General features: G+C 36.9%; 1 protein-coding gene across 5 annotated transcripts in view; it reads left to right on the top strand.

The window, feature by feature from the left end:
- The window catches only part of rptor (regulatory associated protein of MTOR, complex 1), a 245,859-nt gene that overhangs the window by 69,138 nt on the left and 154,637 nt on the right, over positions 1-22,084 (top strand). For all 5 annotated transcript variants that reach the window (XM_055213775.2, XM_055213774.2, XM_055213771.2 and 2 more), the window contains exons 8-9: positions 9,334-9,393; positions 17,493-17,593. In XM_055213775.2, the coding sequence (XP_055069750.1) occupies positions 9,334-9,393; positions 17,493-17,593 (161 nt within the window). The remainder of the gene's footprint in view (positions 1-9,333; positions 9,394-17,492; positions 17,594-22,084) is intronic.

Raw genomic sequence — 22,084 nt, 5'->3', positions numbered from 1 at the left:
CCGATAGAAAATTAAAAGTTGCGTTTTTCTACGCAGATATGGCTAGTAATTATTCTCTCATTCTGGTGTTATAATCAAGGTCTTTGCTGCTGCAACATGGCTGCAGCAGGCATGATATTACGCAATGCCTGAAAATAGTCCCCTGCCATTGAAAGTTACTAAGGGGACTATTTTCAGCTGCTGCGTAATATCATTGAGCCTCCTGCAGCCATGTTACAGCAGCAAAGTCCTTGATTTTACACACTAACTAGTTGAAGTGTATGTGGGCAGGACAGATTTTTTATTTCTTCCGGGCAAAACTGTAGGTGGAGATGCTTTGTATGTGTTCCTTCATACATAGATAAAGACAGGCAGGAGATTCAAAAAATATGACGACTCGTTTCAGTGATTTAGAGTCGACTCCCCAATAACTTTATTAATTGTGTACTTTTTGGTTTAACTGCTTTGCACATCATTTACATTAATGGACAGCTACATGATACACTGCAATACAGGTCATTTTTGATTTTGGATCTTTCTGGCACTTTAAGGGACATTTCACCGGTAGAAACATTAATCTTTTTTGAAAGTGGGTCATATTTTTAGTCGAAATGTAACATACATTTTGAATTTGGTGCCTATTTGACCGAGAAAAGACAAAACGTGACGAATTGCGCAGAACCCGCTAAAATCATTTACCTTCAATCGCGTTTAATTATACTGCATATTTCCTTTAATAAAATGCTTGTAATTGTTTGCATGTAATTATGTGAAAATATGCTGTTCTTGTTGCATTTGCACTGCGGGTATAACCAGCAGATGTCCTCAACATGCTGCGTTTTGCCTTACTCTAAACAATAAATCTAGTAGTTTGTGTAATCTAATATCTTACATTTTGGCATAGTCACTGTATTAGAATAAAAACCATTACATAGTCAATTTCACAGCAACTGCGTCAGCGCTGGATACCTGAGGTAATTTTGTGTTATGGACCTCAGCAATGAGCTTCTCCATCTGTCATTTCAAATGCGCATGCACTTGAAGTTTAAAGAGATTTGATTGGCTGTCAATGGTTTATCGTTCATCAGGAGAAAAAAAATTCTCAGAAAGTGATCACAACGATATTGTTCATTTGTATTTGTATCGTTTTAGTTGTGGTCTGAACTCCGCTATTCTCATTAATGTATAACGATTTTTTATTTTTTTATAGTATTCGTTAATAATGTGAGCGGCCCTTTAGTTTGGTCTCACCTCCACTAAAATGTCTGGCAACGGACACACTACAGCAAGCAGGGCACGCTCACACTATCCAAACAACGTCTGGGCATGTTTGACCCCCAAAACCTGGTTTGTTTGACTAGTGTGATCGCTCCGTACCGTGCCGGGCACTGTTTGGTTAATCACACCCTGGTGTGTGGGCTCGAGCGCAGTTTACTTGGGCTCAGGCACAGTGTGATTGCGTTTGTCTAGCGTTAGAAGCTCGTTTAAAACATTGCTGCGGTTCAGTTAAGAAAATGACACCTCCCAAGAGACGCCACTTTAGTTTGAGGTAGTGCTAACAATAATAAAGAAAGAGGATGATCATGTATTTCCAAATCTAAGCCCATCTTAGGCATAAGAAAAAAATTTGTTTGGTTCCGGTTTCCAACCGACCCTGCCAATTTATGTGCGACCCAAATTTATTTTATGAGCTTGGGGAAGAAATAATACACATTAAATAAAGACACAAAAACTTTGAGGCGAACTATAATTTACCTTTTAGTACAGCACCGTTTTTGTAAAGCACGCGATGCAACGTCCTCTACCAATGCTAAAAACAAGGCAGCTACGGTCGTTAACACAATCGTTCACACATCATTGTCGTCACTTACAAAAGCACTGGTAACTTTTGGTGTGCATTCGAGATGCTTTTTCGTGCACAGCAACGTAATCTTTTGCGCCCGCCGAAAGTTGTAACTTACAGACCAAAAAAGACGAGCTGAACAACGATATGCAAGTGGGCTTTTCTCTTCCAGAGAGGACAAACCAAGGCTCATTTTTGCGGTCAGAAAGTGAATTATAATATTTGAATTTATGGTATTATGACCAGGGCTTGACATTAACACCCGCCAAATGCGGGTAGATTTCGGCCGTGGCGGGTAAGACAGACAATCCCACTAGCCACTTTGCCAGGTTGAATATAATTTTTTAATTGTAGTTTTCTTAAAAGTTATGCGAAATGATAAACAATACGCAATGCGATAACTTCCATGAGCACTCTGCACCCAGCGCAACGCAAAGAGACCGTTTGTTGAGAGACGCGCACGCGATCAGCGAGGCGTTGCGGACCAGAGCGTCACCTTCCAGAGAGCGCGCAAGAGCTGATGGATTTGCGAATGCACAAAAGGACGCAGTCTGAGCGCATACACACTTCGGGAAAGATAAAACAATTGCATGGAAGTGATTGATTAAATATAAATTGCGTGCAAACTCTCAGGGCAAGAGCGAAGAGAAATTCAGCGCATACCTGAATGCACACGAAATCAAAGAAAACCCGCCAGCTGAGAGGTTTGCGCATCATTTTAATGTTACAATAATGCCCTCTCAACATTTGTCATTAAAAAGTCTTAAATCACTTTTATCAGTAACCATGATCAAGCTTATAAAATACAAATGCATAAACTAGCTGACAGTAAAATTAATGTACATTTCTTGACAGTATTTACTGCTGTTGTTAATAAATATTTAAAGTGGTTGTCGATGGTTTTTGTGTTTATCTTTTCAGTTTAGAATTAGTGTTTCTTCTACACCCCTGCTCTACTTTTAATATATTCATTCAAAGTTAATCTATTTATGCCTTACTTACTAGCATGTTTTTCATGCACCTAAATATATGATATGATCTATACTGATATACCAGCTATATACCAGCTAATAAATGTTGTCTTAATTTGGGTAGTCAGACTGCATTTGAAATTCAGTCTGCATCTAATTTAGCAAGTAAATTTGCTCGAATTAAAGTCATTTTAGGATGCCAAAGTCAAGTTTAATCATATAAAATTGATTTTACCAGCAACAAAAATTTGGCCAGTGAAAATGCTGAGTGGCTAGTAACTTTGAAAAACTAGCCACTTTGGCTGGTGAGCAAAAAAGTTAATGTCAAATCCTGATTATGACAAAAGAGATAATCCGTGGAGACATGCTGCGCTGCGTGAGACAAACACGCAATATAGCCAAAGTCACCTCATATATCTGCTATTCAATTTAAAAATGTAACAATTTCCTACCTATCCCTTGCTGCCACTGAAAAAAAATAAAAATAAAATAAAATAAAATCCCTACCGACCCATCACCTAAACTGACAACCAACCAGAACCAAACTTATTTTTTTTATGCCTTGTCTGTTCTAGAACGAATGCAGCAAAGATATTTAATGCTAATGTATAAGCCATATAGGTCTACGCTGAGTTTTATTCATTTATGATGAGGTGCGTTAGGGCTGCCACTTACGACTAATTTTTCGAATAGTCGACTATTCTAAACTACTTATTTTTATAAACATTCTTCACCATCCCAATTAAGGGAAACAAACATAAGCTCAAATGTAAAGTATTTACAATGGATTGCAATCAATTATAAGTATGTGGATCATATAAAGGTCTTGGGTGTCTGGCCAACACTCGTCCAGCAAATGTTTAGTAAGACACTATAGACTATATTAGGATATGAATATCCTAAAACTGATCCAACAGCTTTAAGAGCAGGTAGGGAAACCTTTAATCAGGGGTTCCCAACCTGTTTTGTGCCAGGGACCAGCATATTCATAAAACAATTCCAGGGACCAGTTGTCAATTTTAATGCCTCAGCTTTAAGATGCATCATTTGAAACTCTAAACAGTAACAGCCTATCATTTAATTGCATATAATGAACAAAGGCTTCTTGTATGAATATACCAATCTTTTAAAACTTTCAGATCGGTTCACAAAATGTTTCCCTTTTCTCCCATACAATTAGCCTAGGTCTACTTCAATAGAAACTTACAAAGCACTCACTCACTAGCAGGTGGCAGTAATGGCAAATTGTATGAAAATACCAGTCCGTTTTTCCTGTCAAATCTCTCCAGAACCACTAAAGACAATCACTTCAACAGCAACTTATTGTATGAAAATAAGAGCCAGTTTCAACAGTCAGACAGTTTTAGAATACAATATCAAACACACATTCAGCCAATAATTTTTTAAAGTATTAAATTAGAGATTAAGCTTTAACCTTTAACAAAAAATACCAGAGGGCTATTTCATAAAACTCGCTTGGAAAAGCGAGGATTAAAGTTACAAACCTGACTTGAATTAACCTAACAAATGAGGCGAGGCTAAAGCGGTTTCAAAAAAGGTAAATGAAGTTTATGCAATCCAACTAATGATCCAGATTTCCGTAGTCAAGATAATTGCGCGTGCACGCTATTCTTGAGCAGCCCTAGAGGTCGAGCGTGGATCAAATCGATCAATGTTAAAGAGAAAGCGGTAATTTGTGAAAAAATGTATGAATAATTTACTAATAACTGAAAATTATAATACTGCTGCAATAAACAAACCCATTAAATAGCTGGAAAGTCCTTATGGATTAAATCCTTTCATACATCAACTAAAATAAAATATATTGTCATATTTTAAAACGATCACATGAAAGCCTGAAACAACATCAGAAGTGATGGCGTAGCGGTCAGTGCTCTCAACAGCGCATGCGGAGACCCGGGTTCAATCCCTGTCAATGCTCATGTGGCTCTGTTTTGCTTCTACTTTTTCTGTATTTTTTATATACTGTAATTTTTAAATATAACATAGATCCTAACCTTTAAAAGACAATATGTAGGTTACTAAGTAACCTATATAATAAATATTTAGCAGATGAATAATTATAATACATTTAACTTTAAATGTAACTTAAATGTAATTTTTTTTATTTGGGGGTACATTTCAAAAGCAGCAACTTGAGTGGACAATAAAGTAACAAGTGAAAATAAAACAAAAATATATTGTTCATAAGAAGTGTAGTTGATTTAAGCATAATCATAGAAGTGTCTAATCTCATAATGTTAGCTGCCAAAGATATTGACTGGCAGTGAGGAGAGCACTGGCATCTATCAGCAGCACAGCTTTATTCCTGCATGGGGTCACTGAGAGAATGGTGGGTGAACAGCATCTGCATTTCTGAATTTACAGTAGTACAAGGAATCATTGTGTAAAACAATATATGTTACACATATTCTTAACCAATCATTATTACATGACATGTTACTCAAAACATTTTTGATGGCAAATTATGTGTGTGTTATAGAGCCACAAGTCATCATGTTAAACCCTGGGAGTATGAGAGATTTTAAACCACTGGTTTATTATTACACTGTTAAAAAATTAGTTGTATGCAGCTGTTTGCCAGTAACCTATGTAGATTTAAATGTATTTTATTTACTGGCAACAGTTTGTTCAAAGTTAAATCAACATTAAATATTAACAAGTCTATGATTTTCCAGCATAGAACTATAAAATAACAGCCTCATGCAAAGCATTTTGGCAACCAGAAATCCTCATGAACCTTTTCTGTTGTTTCATTCATATTTTGGTTCCCAGAATGCTTTGCATGAGGCTGTTATTTGACGGTTTTATTCTGTAAATAAAAAGACTTGTTAATGTTTAATGTTCATTTAACTTTGAACAAACTGTTGCCAGTAAATAACATGCATATAAATCTACAGTAAGTTACTGGCAAACAGCTGACAGTAATACTGTAAGTTCTACATAATTTTTTAACAGTGTGGTGTTGGGTGTTGGTGGATGAACAGAGTTTTATGAATGGTTACAGGGTGAGGATCAGTTGAAGAAAAGCCTGAGGTATAAGCACATTATACTGTAAGTCTACAGTACAAGCCTTGTGAGCTGAAAAATTATTGTATGCAGGACACTAGCAATCTTCTCTGTGATTAAAAAATAATTTTAACTCATTACAACAAAATGCCAAGAGCATACCATCACATAATTATATAGTATTCCTTCAGCCATGCAGACACCATAATTTTTTTTTAATTTCAAGAAAAATGTAACAACTAGAGAAAGATACAAATACTGTAGATCTTTAAAATAATGTGCATTTTTATGCACACCAAGCATAAAAAAATTAAATGACTGTACTTGACTTTTGTGTGTTGTATATTTAAATTAAATTTCCTCTTTGTGTGACAGACAATCTGAATAAAAAAAAAAAAAAAAAAAAAATATATATATATATAATATATAATATATTTCATCAATACATTGCAATTATATGAATTTAGATACATCTTAAATTTGTTAATAAACTATTATCCTTATATTGGGGTAGTTAAGATTATCATTTATATTCAACATTTGATAGGCCTTTAATATACCATATTATGGAACACATGTCTATATTTTATTAATTATTATTGTAACAAAATTTATCAAATTTAATATATAAGTTGATTTTCTTTAATTGTTAGATTAATAGTGGTTAATAAAGTCAAATAAAATGTCAAAGAGTCAGCTGTAATATCATTGCATTTACATTTCAGTGTTTGTGGAAGTCTAGTTAAGCAACAACTGTGGCTTAACCTGACAGTTAGGCTGCCCCGGACCAGGCTAGTTTCCAAGCATAAGTTTCCATTGTAACCAGGGTTGAAATAGTTCAAGTTTGTTTTATGAAACAAAATCCACTGGCAATAAGCCAGACTTAACAAAATAAGCCTGGCTTATTCTGTAATCTAGTTTTATGAAATAGCCCTCAGACCAATGAGAACAAAAAATTTTAATGTGAAAAAAACATACGCATTCAAAACAACTCTGAGCGTTTTGTGCAAATGTAAGTTATAATATTGTGTTTATTTTGCGTAGGCCTATCTCTATATCTGATTTGTCTCATGATAGGATGCATTTGGTTAAAAATTAATGCAGTAAAGTGTAGCCTGGTGATCCTCAGCTTCAGCGTGCGCAGCTCAAACGGCACTGCACGACTAATAATGACTATTGGGACTGTCATATTCATTTATGTTCTGTCATAACGTTATAAAGGGAACAATTTTGTAATAAAACATTGTGAGTTATTTTGGTTAAGTTGCCGTGTCTCGTTGCTCCAGGAAGAGCGCGTCCACAACATGAGTCATTCTGAATGGCACATAACTTAGTTCAAATTCACTAGTGCATTCTCTTAATTTTGTGCAGACATAATTTGTAATTTGTATATGTCTGATTAATATAATCTAGGTCAGGATACGTTTCTTTGCATTAAATAAAGAGCTAGCAATGCTCCAGTTTACTGGTATCTATTCAACACGCGCAGCTCAAACAACAATGCACAGCTAATAATAACGATGAGAACACTATTTTATTACTAAATTGTTGTGAAATTATTGGTAGTTGGTATTTTCGGCACGTTGTTCCAGGAAGAGCGCGTCCACAACAGTCAAAATAATATATTTAAATTAATGAAATATAAAAAGTAGCCTTATTGTTTCAAAAATGTATTTTGACATATTGAAAATTAAATAGAAAATATAGTTTGGGGACGGGCGTTATATATGAATATGTAATGTGCATATATTTACCTTGGAATGGGTTGCGCATCCATACTTTGCCATTCCTTGGGTCGGATCTTTACACTGAAAAAAATGATTCATTGAATTTAATCAATTTTTTAAGGTAAGTGGTTGCAATCAATTTATTTGAGCTACATTTAAGCAAAAGTTTTATATATTTTATTTTACTTTACTAATCTTTTTTTGTTTAAATGTAGCTTAAATAAATTGATTGCAACCACTTACCTTAAAAAAATTGATTAAATTTAATGAATAATTTTTTTAGTAAATAAAATATTAGTGTATACGGAGAAACGTACATTAAAAACACTGACACCTTTTCACTGTCACGTGAGAGAGAGGCGCACGCTGACGAGTAAAATAAAAATGTAAATGGGAATCATGAAAAATCTATTCGTGGCAGCCAGTGTTGATTCCGTGGCGGAATCACGAACAAATCAATGTACTGTATGGGAAACACTGATAGCCTTTAACATCAAAAGACAGAGTAATTGTACTTCTCAAAAGAGTTAATAAACAGTACAGACTAGCTCGCCGTTTCATTAATAATTATATAACAGTTACGTTTTCCTATTCTCTGTGGGTGCATCGTAAATAACTCCCAAGTGTTTTCGATGCTTGTGCGTTGTCATTGTGCTCCTGTGATAAGCCAGGGACGTTTGGCACAGTGTAACAGACCACTGTTTTATCACAACTTGGCTTAATATACATTCATAGTTTGGAAGCTTTTGGACTCCTAATTCCATAGACTCACCTGCTACCGCCAATTTTTAAAAATTAAAGCAGTGAAGGCAGGGGGAGAGGGAAGAAAGATGATAGCATAGCAGATTAACCAGCAGGTCGCGCACAGACTGGTGTAGAGGTGAATTACATTGAGCCATTTGAGACAGGAGACAGAATAGTGGGCTGTTTGAGACAGGAGAAAAATACATTTGCGACTCCTCGACTTAAAAATTGCCGTTGACAAATTTTTATCGTCGATTACATTGCCTACGTCGACTATTCGCGGCAGCACTAGTTCTAGTTAACAATGCAATGCAAGTGAACGCGCCGTGCCAGCGCCTCCATGCACGGTTATTCTATTTTCTGCTATATTTGCTTTTTATTTATTAAATACATATGCAATTGGTTGATGAAACATTTATTAAAATTAAGATACAATTTATACAAAATGAAATTCACTTTAAAGAAATGCTTTCTACAAAGCAAAACTTAAGTGGTAAAAATCATGTCTAAGGATTTACAAAAACAAAACTTAACTTACTTTACTGTAGGCCTAAATGATGTAGATGTAAATAAGTTGGAACACAATCAGGAGAGACTTTAATTTTGATTATTTTTTGCTGTATTTTATTTACTATTCAAATGAAGGAATTTACCAAAAAATAGCCTGTAGTATTTACTTTTTCCGTGCAAACCCAAACTCGCTTCAAATGTTTTTATTGGTTTATTAAGTAGAAACAGGCGAGTTATGAAAAATTGAGTGTGAGGAATTTGTTCATTTTACACAAAGATATTGGAATGAGATGACTAACTGTAGTAGCGTTTAGTCCACTGTCTATAATAGCCTAATTTAGAGATCACTTTTTTTTAACCGACAACTTTGACCGGTTAACGTTGATACGGTCAACCATCGGTCAAACAGTCATCGGTTAACATCCCTAGTAGGGAGGGGGTACAATCGCGATGTGGCACGGTTTGGCGATGGCCCTCTAATATTAGGTATAATATGAGTGTGCCCTCACTGTCTTATCTTTTCCAACAGGTTTTGTATGCAGAAGAGTGCAAAGCTGGTGCCAGGAGTGAACTTGGACCTCATTGAGAAGTAGGTGTTGATTTTCTTGAAGTACTTTGCTTCTTAATTCTCACGTAATTCTCCCCCCACTGGTAAAAAAAAAATCATCCCTGTCACTTTTTGGGAAAGTATTTTTTTTTTGTATTAAAGGGAAGCATTTGCAATTCCTGCCCCATTCTGCAGTGAACTGAATACATTTTATACAGAATTGGCATTTCTATCACAATGTCTCAAACCACCTGCAGTTCTGTCCCGGAAACCCTGTGTATATATAAAAAGATCAATTATACTTAATTTATAGAATGAAAACAGTGTTATATTAATTTGATACTGTTTCTCTACCTAATCAATACTGTTAGATCTTACTTTATTTGTAACTTTGTTCTTTTCTATTTGATATGCTTGTAATTTCTTGATTTTTTCTTATTTTATTTTCGCACATTCCTTTTTTGCTGATCTGAAAATTATTCAATCCCTGATGACTCAAACACCATAATGTAATTCATTTAACCAGTACTATATTGTAAAATTAAGTAATTTTTATATTACGTGTAGGCCTTCAGGTCCATCCTATTCCAAGGTCCACTCAGTTAAAATGTATGGTCTTGCAACTGATGGTCAAATGATGGCAAAATAAAATTATTGCAGATGTAAAATAGTGAGTGAATGCTTACATTTCATTCAATTAAACATGGTTTCGGTTGCTAGTCAAATGTTTACATTTTAAATTAATTGAATCTAAATTGTCCGTCAGAATTAGATAATTGAAATAATGGTCATAATGTATTTTCTGCGTATGTTATGGTGACCAATAATATAAAATCACAAGAGACAATCCCAAATATTTTTCGTGTCATCACTGAAATTTCAGGAACATCTTACCTGTATTGTAGCTCAACTTTTGACAAATAACCACTCTGTTTTAAAGGTCACATTCTTCCTGATCACATTTTTTATTTTGCTCGTTTCACTTGTGTGTAATTTATTTTCACTGTTTTTCTGCCACCACATTGCGTGCCCAGCTTGCAGTGACGTAACTGTAACGTCTCTTTGCAAAAGGTCTACACGCTCTGTTTTTCCTGAATACACTCTGCTCATCCACCAAGATTTAATTAATTTCTAGAAATTCACAAAGCCATTTATTGAGAATGCCAGAAAAAACTTTATAAACTGTACTTAACAGACTAATTCCTCAATAAGTCAAGGGGACTTTTGGGTCACCCTGAGAAGACTTGGGATGGGCTGGATAATAGACTTATACCACACTGATGATATAAAACCACTTTGAAAACAATATTTAAATAAACAATGCAGAGTCTTTAACAACTTAGGACATTTAATGACCTTGTTAGACAATTCATCCACATCAACCATTAGTGAAGGGCAGAAATGGACATTTATGTTCAAGCAGCATTTTACATCTGCAGATATTTATCAAGAATTCATCATCAAACTGATGGGTGCCGTTGCATGCAAACAGATTACTATAGTCTTTCTCCCATCTACTTATCACTTGCTCTGTTGTAAATATAGATTCCCCTGTGTCTGTGACAATCTCATGTGGAATTGGCTTTTTCCTTTTCGGCCCAAGCTTATTAATTTCTCTCCAGAACTGATGTGAATTGTTACTCAGCAGATACTGTTGTAGCTGGAGAGCTTTTCCTCTCCTAAAGCGTCTTTTATATAATCTCAACTTTTTATCAAAATTATTCTGACGGTTTTTAAATAAAACAAATAAATCCCTTTTCAAAATCTGTTCTTTGCATTGTAAATATTTTTTCTCTGCCATGCGAAGATTTAGCCACATGCTCTGTAGTTCACTATTCCAATAGGGTTGTTTGATTTTATATATCTTTTTATTACCTCTTCTACTTCGTTTAGGTCTATATTTATCAATTTCTCTATGTAAAGTCATACAAAGCCATTCATAACAATGAATCACATTTTCCTGTGTTTTTCCCCTTTCTCTAATTGATCTACGTCAATCAGAGCTTTATAGCAGACCTCTGAATCTTTGAGATACGCGATGCTAGTATTTAAATCTGCACAAATATAAACTGAGTCAGCATCAGCCTGATATATTAATGAAAGTAAATAAGCAAAGAAAAGATCCGTGTTGCGACCCCATGTAGAGTTTTCAGGGGACAAATAACAAGAGATTACTATAAACAAATATCTTGACACAACATGCTCAAAACGTAAACAAAGTATTGCCTCATAAGCCTTGTCGGATCTCATTGAAAATGATCCAAAATAGTATTTTTAACAAAAACACCCACACCACCGGAGCCTTTAACAGCTCTTTTGTGCACAGCACGGTTGTGCCCAATCCAGGTAAAGCCATCAAGATTAGGTACACAATTATATAGATGAGTCTCTCATTTAAGGAGATCATATCTGGCGCCAGTGAAAGGAGAAGATGCGCTCTGAGTTTACAGTTGTTTAGTGTCCATCCATTTACGTTCCAATGAACCAAAACAAAATCGTACTTACAGGCTTGACGTAATCTCGTCACACTCATGGCCCTCTTTCCGCATCATTCTCCGAACGTAAAGTCAGTCTCCCATTACCAGCCAAATAATAATCCTTTGCCGATCGGATCTCTCGGAGGAGAGTTCACAAATTAAAATCCATGAGCTGCTCCGCGTGCGTTTTTTCCCCCCAGGCGATACATACACTCTTTGGTAGTTATCGTGATCCTTAAGCTTAGGCTTCGTACGAAGCACAGCCACTTTGTAATGTACTGTCTCGAGCTCCGCTTTCACCAGCCCTGGTTGTTGACCTCTCGGCCTTATGCACTTCACGGCCACCAGCTTTGGCATCGGGTCACAGCGCAGACCCTCGCGCAACAACTCTTTAACTTTGGCCTCAACGTCTTCCCCTTCTGCTTGTGGCAGCCCGACAATAACCAATGAGATGTCAGGATCAAATGGCTTTCCCTGCACCTCCTTTATGTTCAATTTCATTTCAATGCTTTCCATTCTGGAACTTAAAATACTGCCTTCCAAATCCAAGTTGTTGCCATTTTGTTGATTGCCTTCTCCAGCTTACTTTTAAAAACGGCTTGTCCATCGGATATGAATTTCTCCAAACTTGCACGGAGTGTATTTATTTTTACATGTATCTGTTTTTCAATTTTGTAGGGGTGTAACGATACACCAATGGCACGGTTCAGAACGGTTTACGGTTTTGGAGCCACGGTTCGGTCCTATTCGGTTCGGTTTGCTGTGGGTGTAGGGTTCCTGTCATTTTACCTGCAATGCTAAGGAACAATAGATTAACTTAACTTAATAATAACAACAAAAATAACTTGAAGTTTTTTTATTAACTTTGGCAAACAAACTTAAAATCAAACTTTAGCCCTATTCGGACGGGATTAGTTTTACAGGGGGACTTCTGAGAAAATCGTGCTTCTCAGAGGTCCTCTGTGTTTTTAATCCCGTTCGAATTGGCAATGTCTGTGTTTTTCTCTGACGACCTCCGTAAGAATTCCAGAGCAATTTACCTACTGTTTTTCGCCGAACTCAGAGGTCCTCTGAGAAATGTAATCCCGTCCGAATGCAAATGTCTGTGTTTGCCCGCAATATCTTTTGAAAACGCGGTTCATTTCGTGTTTTGGCCAACGTGATCTGCCGCAAGGTCGTATTTATGCACGTACATTGTATTTTCTGAGTCCCATTCATTCAGATATGAATGTTTTTTCGCATTTGGCAAAATAAAATAATTAAATCAAGACGAGCTGAATATCAAACACTGTTAAGACTGGCCACTGTATTATCATTAACGCTATAAGAAACTCTGGAATGGTAATGTTAATTAATAAAGATAATAAATTGTTATTAATCATGATGTGATAAAGCAAACACCACCAGTTCACTTTGAGACGTGGGTATGTCCCAAGATACCACAATAACGATGGCCCAAACCGTAAGAGTACTTTCGTACAAGGTGAAGTTTATTTACAGTGTATGAGAAGATAACCAAATGTGATATATTTATATTTACAAGTGCAGACAAAAAAACCCCCAAAGTACCAAATAAACAAACAAAAAGGCAAAATAATGATGAAAATGTATACACAAGCAAATATCAGCAATATATCCAACAACTTCCTCCACTACCACTCACTTTGGTCGACTTGGTAAACAAGTCCTTTCTGTGAGTCTGGCCTCTCTCTTTATAGGCCAGACTCCTCCCCTAAATCGGGAGCTTAACTCTCAGGTAAGTATAAATTAATTAAAAACCTCCTTTATCTTTAAGGAATTTAAATACACATATTTATCCAAACATAAAAATAACATTTATCTTTTAAAAGATAAATACACATATTAACACATAAATCAAACGCAATAAACACTTAACATTAACATACACAAAATAACAATACCCCTTTAACAAAAATAAATGGACTCGCCAACCTTCGGGTGTACTGCGCGGCGCACTTTGGTGACGTCATAAGCGTGCGCCGCTTGATCGCTCGGGTTTGCCAGCACAGCATGTCAGTCCGAAGGCAGCTAACCAAAACAAACAAACAAACAAAACAGCGTGTGTGCAAAGACAATGTGTGTGTATGGAGGGTCCGGGTTATGGATGCTAACAGAGGGGAAGAGTGGTATGTAAACATGTCCATGTGCCATCAGAGTGTGCGTGCACTCACAGCTTCGACAGCCGGGAAAACGGGATGGATTATGTGAGGTAAGTGAATGCGATGTGTGTGGTTGCCAGTAATGATTACCCAGCGGGGATTGCTAGTTCTCCTCCGTCACATTATCCCCCCTCTCTAAGCCGCGCACTGGCCGGGAACCGAGACAGGTAGTCGGCGACCACGTTCTGCTTTCCAGGGCGATGCCGCACCTTGAAGTTATAGGGCTGTAGGCTGAGGTACCATCTTGTGACCCTGGAGTTTCGGTCCTTCATGGAGTGGATCCACGTTAATGCTCTGTGGTCTGTCTCCAAGTCAAACTCCCATCCCAAGAGGTAATATCGGAGACTTTCTAGGGCCCACTTGATGGCGAGGCATTCCTTCTCCACTGCAGCGTATCGTGTCTCTCGTGGCAGCAGTTTCCGGCTGAGGTAGGTGACAGGCCTTTCTTCTCCTGTTGCCCCCTGTAACAGAACTGCTCCCAGGCCTGTCGCCGAGGCATCCACCTGCATCCACTTTTTCATTTCTTTGTGTTTATTTTAAGCAGACAGTTATATAAAACACGTAGACTAACGTTACTTTAGTAGGATTTGTATATTTTATTTTGATTTGTTAAAATTAAATGAATAAATTACATGTTTTGTTATAATTTTACATTTAAAGCAAAATATTAAACATTACAAACACGCGTATCCAGAGCACGTGCTCTTCTGGAACGCCCAAATGCGTGAAACAGACACTCCCATCTCTGGAATAGCCTGCATCATTTTAATCCCGTCCGAATCGGTACATAAAATCACAGACGTCCTGTGGGACACGTTGAAACTCAAACGTTGTTTGGAAACTAATCCTGTTCGAATAGTGCTTTTAACTGTAGTAATTCAGGACTGTAAATAGCTGTTTATCATGCGATGAATATCATTACTTAGCTAAAATGCTGAAAATGTTACTGTTGAAGTCAACTTATTCATGAAATAAATGTACTATGAATCTGTAAATCTGAGTATAATGAGGGTTTATAATCAGTAATGAACTAATCAAGGTAATCATCACACACACACACACACACACACACACACACACACACACACACACACACACACACACACACACACACACACACACACGTTGGTGTATGTGGTTTACGGGGACATTTCCATAGACGCAATGCATTTTATACTGTCCAAACTGTTATATTCTATTCCCCTAACCTACCCCAATCCCTAACCCCAATGTCACAAAAACCTGTTGCCAGTCTTTAATCTATGAAAAACTACCATCTACCAAAAACTATTCATCATCCTCATAAACCACATAGACTAACCCCCCCCCACACACACACACACACACATCCACACCAGAGGTCGCGTTAGACTTTTCCACTTTTTCAATTCTGCCATTATTATCCATCATTTCATGCTTTAATGATAATAATTGTTTTTGTTTACATGTTAATTTTTAATCATGAACTTACAAAACGAGCATACAAGTTAAAATGTGTTTGTTTATTTGTGAAGAAGAGAACAGATGAACAGAGACCATGCATCACTTTACATGTTTAACATCATAAAACAGATGAATTAATTATTTTTTTCTCTCGCAGTGACAGCCGAGGCGATTAAACATGCGAACTTGTGCTGAACAGGCAAATATAAACAAATCAAATCGCTGTTGTGATTAAAATAGCAACAAATGTGTAAACCCCATGTTTTTACCTCTGACAGACGACGTCTTGTTACAGTTTTACTTTTGTTCTGGAGAATGATCTTGCGCTCTTCCATTACACTTCGGTTAACCCGATCTGACACGCAGTGCCGGGCAGTAGCTTCACTACAAGTAGCGAAGCTTTTTTTGACCAAGTAGTGCAGTAGCTTCCACACAAGCTACAATTTTCCAAACATTTCTGAAGTCGTTTTGAATTTGTGAATAAGTGCATCATTTTGAATCGACACGGGACATTGTTTTCCCGTATTTTCGAGTTGTGCAGCCTTTATTCATACAAAACATTACCACTCGCATCCTGTGAAGACTCGTGCTCTACCTCTGATTGGGTAATGTCACTGCCATCATCAGTTTGATTAGTTGTTTCATACAGTCAGGGTCAGGTCGGGGCCAATCAGGGTGAAGGGGAGGGCGGGTCTCGTTACTGTGTCTGGATTTGATTTTAAATGATGGTAGAGGTAGCTCCAGATCCGCGTACACCTCTGAAAGTTTCGGAGCTGTGTTAAGGTATGCAGGGCAAGGTGTTTTTTAATTATGGCAGCTCACTCATGCATTTTATTCTGGGAGTAGAATGAGACCTGTCTAGGAAACCGCCCCATGATGTGAAGTACCTAGGTCTACATTATGCTTTAATTGCCTATAATTATCAAAATGCTAAATGGAAACTGAATAAATTACATAATAAAACTGGTTAAAAATAAAAAAGTAGCTTGGATGTAGCAAGCTACTATTGATGTAGCTTAGCTTGCTACATTTCCCAGGGGGGTAGCTTCAGTGTAGTGAAGCTTCATTTAATGTGAAGTAGCTGGTAGCTTAGCTCACTACATTTTCCAAGTAGCTTGCCCAACACTGCTGACATGCACGCAAGCACACACACGCGAACGCAAGCACACACACACACACACACACAGTTACGATTGTGTGTGATTTGTCTACGACACGAATTCCATTCATGTACTCCACTGGAAAACCTAAATGTTCCCACACAAGATACTTAAATGTGTCAGGGGGATCTGCAATCTCAGGCGGAGCAGCCATCCTGTGACCTGCGTTCACTCCCAAGTCACGTGACATGACATGACATGCACTTTGAAACAGTAGGAATATACTATTCAGAACAGCATTTAAAAAGCTCTTATTAGTCGTTACTAATACAATTTAATCAAATCTATGCAAATATATGTTTTTAATAAATAGATTAGTTAGTCAGAGATAAGTGACATTGACCTCAACAATGGGCAGCAGGAGGCGTGAGAGTACCGCGACACGCCACGGGAGTTTCGCGATTCGTATCGTGGGTGGTGTATCGCGAAAGGTCGGTTGGTTCGTAAGATCGTTACACCCCTACAATTTTGACTTGCATGCTGTCCATTTTGGTCTGCATATTATCAATTTTAACACTTAGCACATGCAATTCATTCATTAAAGAGGACTGTTCACCGTTGGCGTCCTCCTTATTGTGTTGACGTGTATTATCAGCCATAACGCAACTCCAAACAATCAAAAATTCCCAAAAGTTCAAGACACAATCTTAAGTAGTCAATTAATGACTTATTTAAACAATATAAACATTTAGATATAAAGTTATTTGAGGTTTTATACTGAACAGGGGGAGACAAAAACGTTAATGCGGCCATCTTACCCGCATGCAACAGCATCTAGTATATTAATATATTGTGATAAAACTGTTATATGTGAAATCAGATAATCAAAACTCTCAAAACTCTGTGATTGTTTCACGTTTATGTCTATATATTTGTTTCAGGATCCCAGGCAGGCTGAATGACAGGAGGACACCACTAGGAGAGCTAAACTGGATTTTTACAGCTATCACTGACACAATCGCTTGGAACGTCTTGCCAAGAGGTTAGTCCCAATTCTACAGACATTTTAGTGCCTCCATGAGCATAATAAATTAATTGATCTTTTAACATGCCTTAAATGACATTGTCAGGCATTGTCTGAACGCAGATCTGCCTATTGACCTAAGACCCTTATGTGGAGGACCCAAAATTAATTTTTCCTAAATGCAATATTTCCCCAAAAAATATTTAGATATTAAGTATACAGATATAAACTTTTAGCATCCCCAACAAAACTTTTTAGTCCCCAACAATTCAGTTCTACAGACCTCAAGGTTTTTTAGTATGAGGAATCAGCTTGTTCATAAACTGCTTATACGTCCAATGCATGTTACTACCGAATATACTGCTCTTACAGATTCCTCAATTGCCTTTTTTGGTGCTGTGTCTGCCGTTTTTGTAGCTGCTTTACATATAAGTTTCTGCTTTAACCTGTTTGTCGTTATTAGCTGGGGGTAGGGCTGTGCAAATAATCGTTTTTCGATTTCAATTTTGATTTTTGCACATTTCGATTGCAAAAACAAGATAATCGAGGGAGATCGATTAGTGTGCCGCATTTCTGTTATTTCGTTTTGAGTCATTAATCCAGCGCGTCATAAGTAGCTGCGCCTCGCACACAAAGTAGAAATCCTCATGTATTTGTTCAGTTTCATGCTTTTCAAGCGAGCGGAGGCAAACTATCACTCACGTTTAAAATATTATCAGCTGGATCGTGGCGCCGATCTCTGTCTCTCTCTCTCTCTCTCTCTCTCTCTCTCTCTCTCTCTCTCTCTCTCTCTCTCTCTCTCTCTCTCTCTCTCTCTCTCTCTCTCTCTCTCACACGTGCAGAGAGCTGCGCGCTCAGGCATCTGTTTAAAGTCAGACCAATAGGTAATAATCCTGTTTATTTTTGTAAAGTTATATGCATTTCAAGCGATCGTGTTTAAAACGTGAATCGCGTTCTGCTGGCACTTAAACACTACTGCTTTGACACGTGTAGCCTTCTGCAGCAACACTAAACAATGCATTGAATGTATGCAGGGCTTGACATTAACACCCGCCAAATGCGGGAAGGCTGCGGCGCGTAAGACAATCTCACTAGCCACTTTGGCTGGTTGAATATAAATTTTTGTAGTTTTCTTAAAAGTTATGCAAAATGATAACCAATGCGCAATTCGACACTGGGAAACTACAACTCCCATGAGCACTCCCTGCACCGAGCGCAACACACAAAGACAGCGGAGCGTTGCGGACCAAAGCGCCACCTCCCAGAGAGCGCGCCAGAGGTGATGAATTAGCGAATGCACAAGAGGACGCAGTCTGAGCGCATACATACTTCGGGAAAGACAAAACAATTGCATGGAAGTGATTAGAGAGATATATATTGCGTGCACATTCTCAGGGCAAGAGCAGAGAGAAATTCAGCGCATACCTGAATGCACACGAAATCAAAGGAAACCCGCCAGCTGAGAGGTTCGAACTTCGCGCATCATTTTAATGTAGGCTACTTTGGGCAACAATAATGCCCTCTCGACAGTAAGTCATTAAAAGTCTTAAATCACTTTTAACAGAAAACATGATCAAGCATATAAAATACAATCCCCCTATCAAACCTCACGGTCCCTAAGATCCACCTCAGCCGGTCTCCTCTCCATCCCCAAGTCCAAGCTCTGCAGTTTTGGGGACAGAGCTTTCTCGAGGGCAGCTTCAAGGCTCTGGAACTCCCTTCCTCTTGTGATCCGCACCTCTGAGTCCCTTACCATCTTCCAGTCTCGCCTCAAGACCCATCTCTTCGCCTCTGCCTATCCATAGCCCCCCCCCCTTTTTTTTTTTCTTTTTTTTTTTCTCCTATCTGCCTTGTAAAGCGACTTTGAGTTCGAGAAAAGCGCTATAAAAATCCAATTTATTATTATTATTATTATTATTATTACAATCTGCATAAACAAGTTGAAAGTAAAATTCATGTACATTTCTTGACTGCTGTTGTTAATAAATATTTAAAGTGGTTGTCGAGGGGTTTTGTGTTTATCTTTTCAGTTAATCTTCTACACCCCTGCTCCACTTTTAATATATTCATTCTATGTAAATCTATTAATGCCTTACTGGACTGTTTTTATGCACCTAAATATATGATATGATATAAATGTTGTCCTAATTTGGGTGGTCAGACTGCATTTGAAATTCATTCTGCATCTAATTAAGCTAAACCAAGTAAATTTGCTCGAAAATTAACCTGAGCTGGTAAATAACTTGATATACTATATTAGCCAAAATAAACCAGCGATGTCCTGTACTGATTGCCTGAGTAAGATAGTATATTATAACAATGATTGACATGTGTTTTTGATTTAATTCTTAATGTAAACAACTTTAAGCGTTTTTAATATTCATTACCTCATATTTCTTTGTATACTGAATTATTTCCCTCATTGGCAATGAGAGCTTTAATGATTTGAATAAACTAATACTGTCATTCATAGGCCAGTGTCCCCTGTCTGTATGTTAAAACAATGTAGAGTAAATTCAGGCAATGAGATGAATGTTACAAGTGTCCCAAACCAACCTAAATACAATAATTACTGGACTTTTCTGAAATATTAAGGTTATGACTTGTTTTTTGGGATATAAAAGAATATTTATATCCCAACAGTTACATATTTGTTAGTATGGCACATTCAAGTACACAATGACACTAAATTACATTTAAACCCATTTAATTTTAGTCGACTAAATTTAATGTAGATTTCGGCAACTTAAATCTCATGGCATTTAGTTGACAAAAACTAGACTAAAACTAAAAACAATTCAAATGACTAAAATATGATTAAAACTAAATTGCATTTTAGTCAAAAGACACTAAGATTAAAAAAAAATCTGCTGTCAAAATTACCAAAATTTAAGAAGGTACTTCTAATTTCATCTTTTGTGTAATAGACAAAAGTCCATAGAATCTGTATCTTCTGTTCCAACCTCTCCATCACCATGGGTAAGACCAAAGGGCTGTAAAAGGACATCTGGGGAGAAGATTGTACAAGGCTCAAATGGGCTACAAAAGACAACTGTTGATGTAATTTTTTTAAAAATGGAAGAAAGACCATCTCATCTGGGGTCGTATGTATAAAGCCACTCAGAGTTAAATTTTAGTCTTAAGTGTGTCAAAATTCTAAGAATTATGGAATATTACTCTTATTCCTACACTTAAGAATAAGTGTGATTTACAAGTATGATTATAAAGTGTTAAGACTAGGGGCCTGTTCTTTGTACGTCGCTTAATACATCCGATATTAAATGAGACATCCGAGATGTTTAGATCTCGCTAATTATGATCTCGCTTATTTGGTTCTTTGAACACTCCTGCTGTTGATGATTATTATGGCAGGATTGAATTATCTGAGATCACTGCGTGTTCATGCACCGCAAGAAAAGGCAATACATATCGATAGTAGAAACACTGATCAGCCACGCTGTGATTGGCCGGTTGTTACAATGGCCAAGAACACGCCTATTTTTAAACCCCTGCAGTCTGAGTTATTGAAGAAAGGTTGTGAACTTATTATGACACTGAATTTTAAATTTGGTTATTGGCATTTTTGTCACAGGAAAGGGACAGAACATGTTTGTAGACAGAGTTTTAATGATAGAATAGATAGAAATTACTAAACGAAAACCCTTTCATGCATGACATTGTAAGCTACTTGACAATCTAAAGACAAAATTAAAATAGGAGATTATTAGTTTATTCAAATGAAAATTATTTCACATTGAGTAATAGTCTTTATTGTACATAACATCTATGTGTGCTGGGTATGATTGATTGCTGTTTATATTAAGGAAAATTCAAACAAATTTAGAATGAATGTGATCAGCATGTTTGTCTTCTCATTCATTTAAGAATAATAATCAAAACACCTGTTACAGAAAAACAATTTGCACAAGTACAGAAAAAGAATATTTCTTATATATTTTTTAAATAACATCGCTAAAAGATTTAATTAATCTATCCTTTTTTTATTACGTGTTGGATTTGAAAATCTCTTTATATTAATCATGCATCTTACGCAGATTGCGCTGGTATAATGGAGAATACGCGACTGCGTCAGACTTTCCGTATCACATCCGCTTAAAAAGGTACAAACTAATCTTGTTTGCATGAAATAAGCCTGCTCCCCAGCAGGTTTGAGCTTACGGACCTGTTGCTATGACAGCAACTCTAGGATGAGCTTCGAAGAACCAAACAATCCAAGATCATGCCAAATCGTCAACAATCAAATCCAGCTAACTGAGTTAGCGACGTACGAAGAACGGGCCCCAGGTCTCTTAACCTAGTTGAAAGTAACAAGAGGGCAGCAGAGAGGCGGAGATCATGCACTTTACAACAAAGAATGTGTTGGAATTATTTTCATTTAAAATGTATTTCTTAAGCATTTTTGACAAATTTCTTGTTTGCATTGTTGCAAAGCAGCAAATTTACAGTAAATACATTTTAGTATATAGAGTAGATAGGAATTAATATAAC

This window comes from Misgurnus anguillicaudatus, chromosome 8 (assembly GCF_027580225.2).
Source record: "Misgurnus anguillicaudatus chromosome 8, ASM2758022v2, whole genome shotgun sequence".
NCBI lineage: Eukaryota > Metazoa > Chordata > Actinopteri > Cypriniformes > Cobitidae > Misgurnus > Misgurnus anguillicaudatus.
Note: the sequence above shows the minus strand (reverse complement) of the source record. Positions and strands in the feature narration are given on the sequence as shown.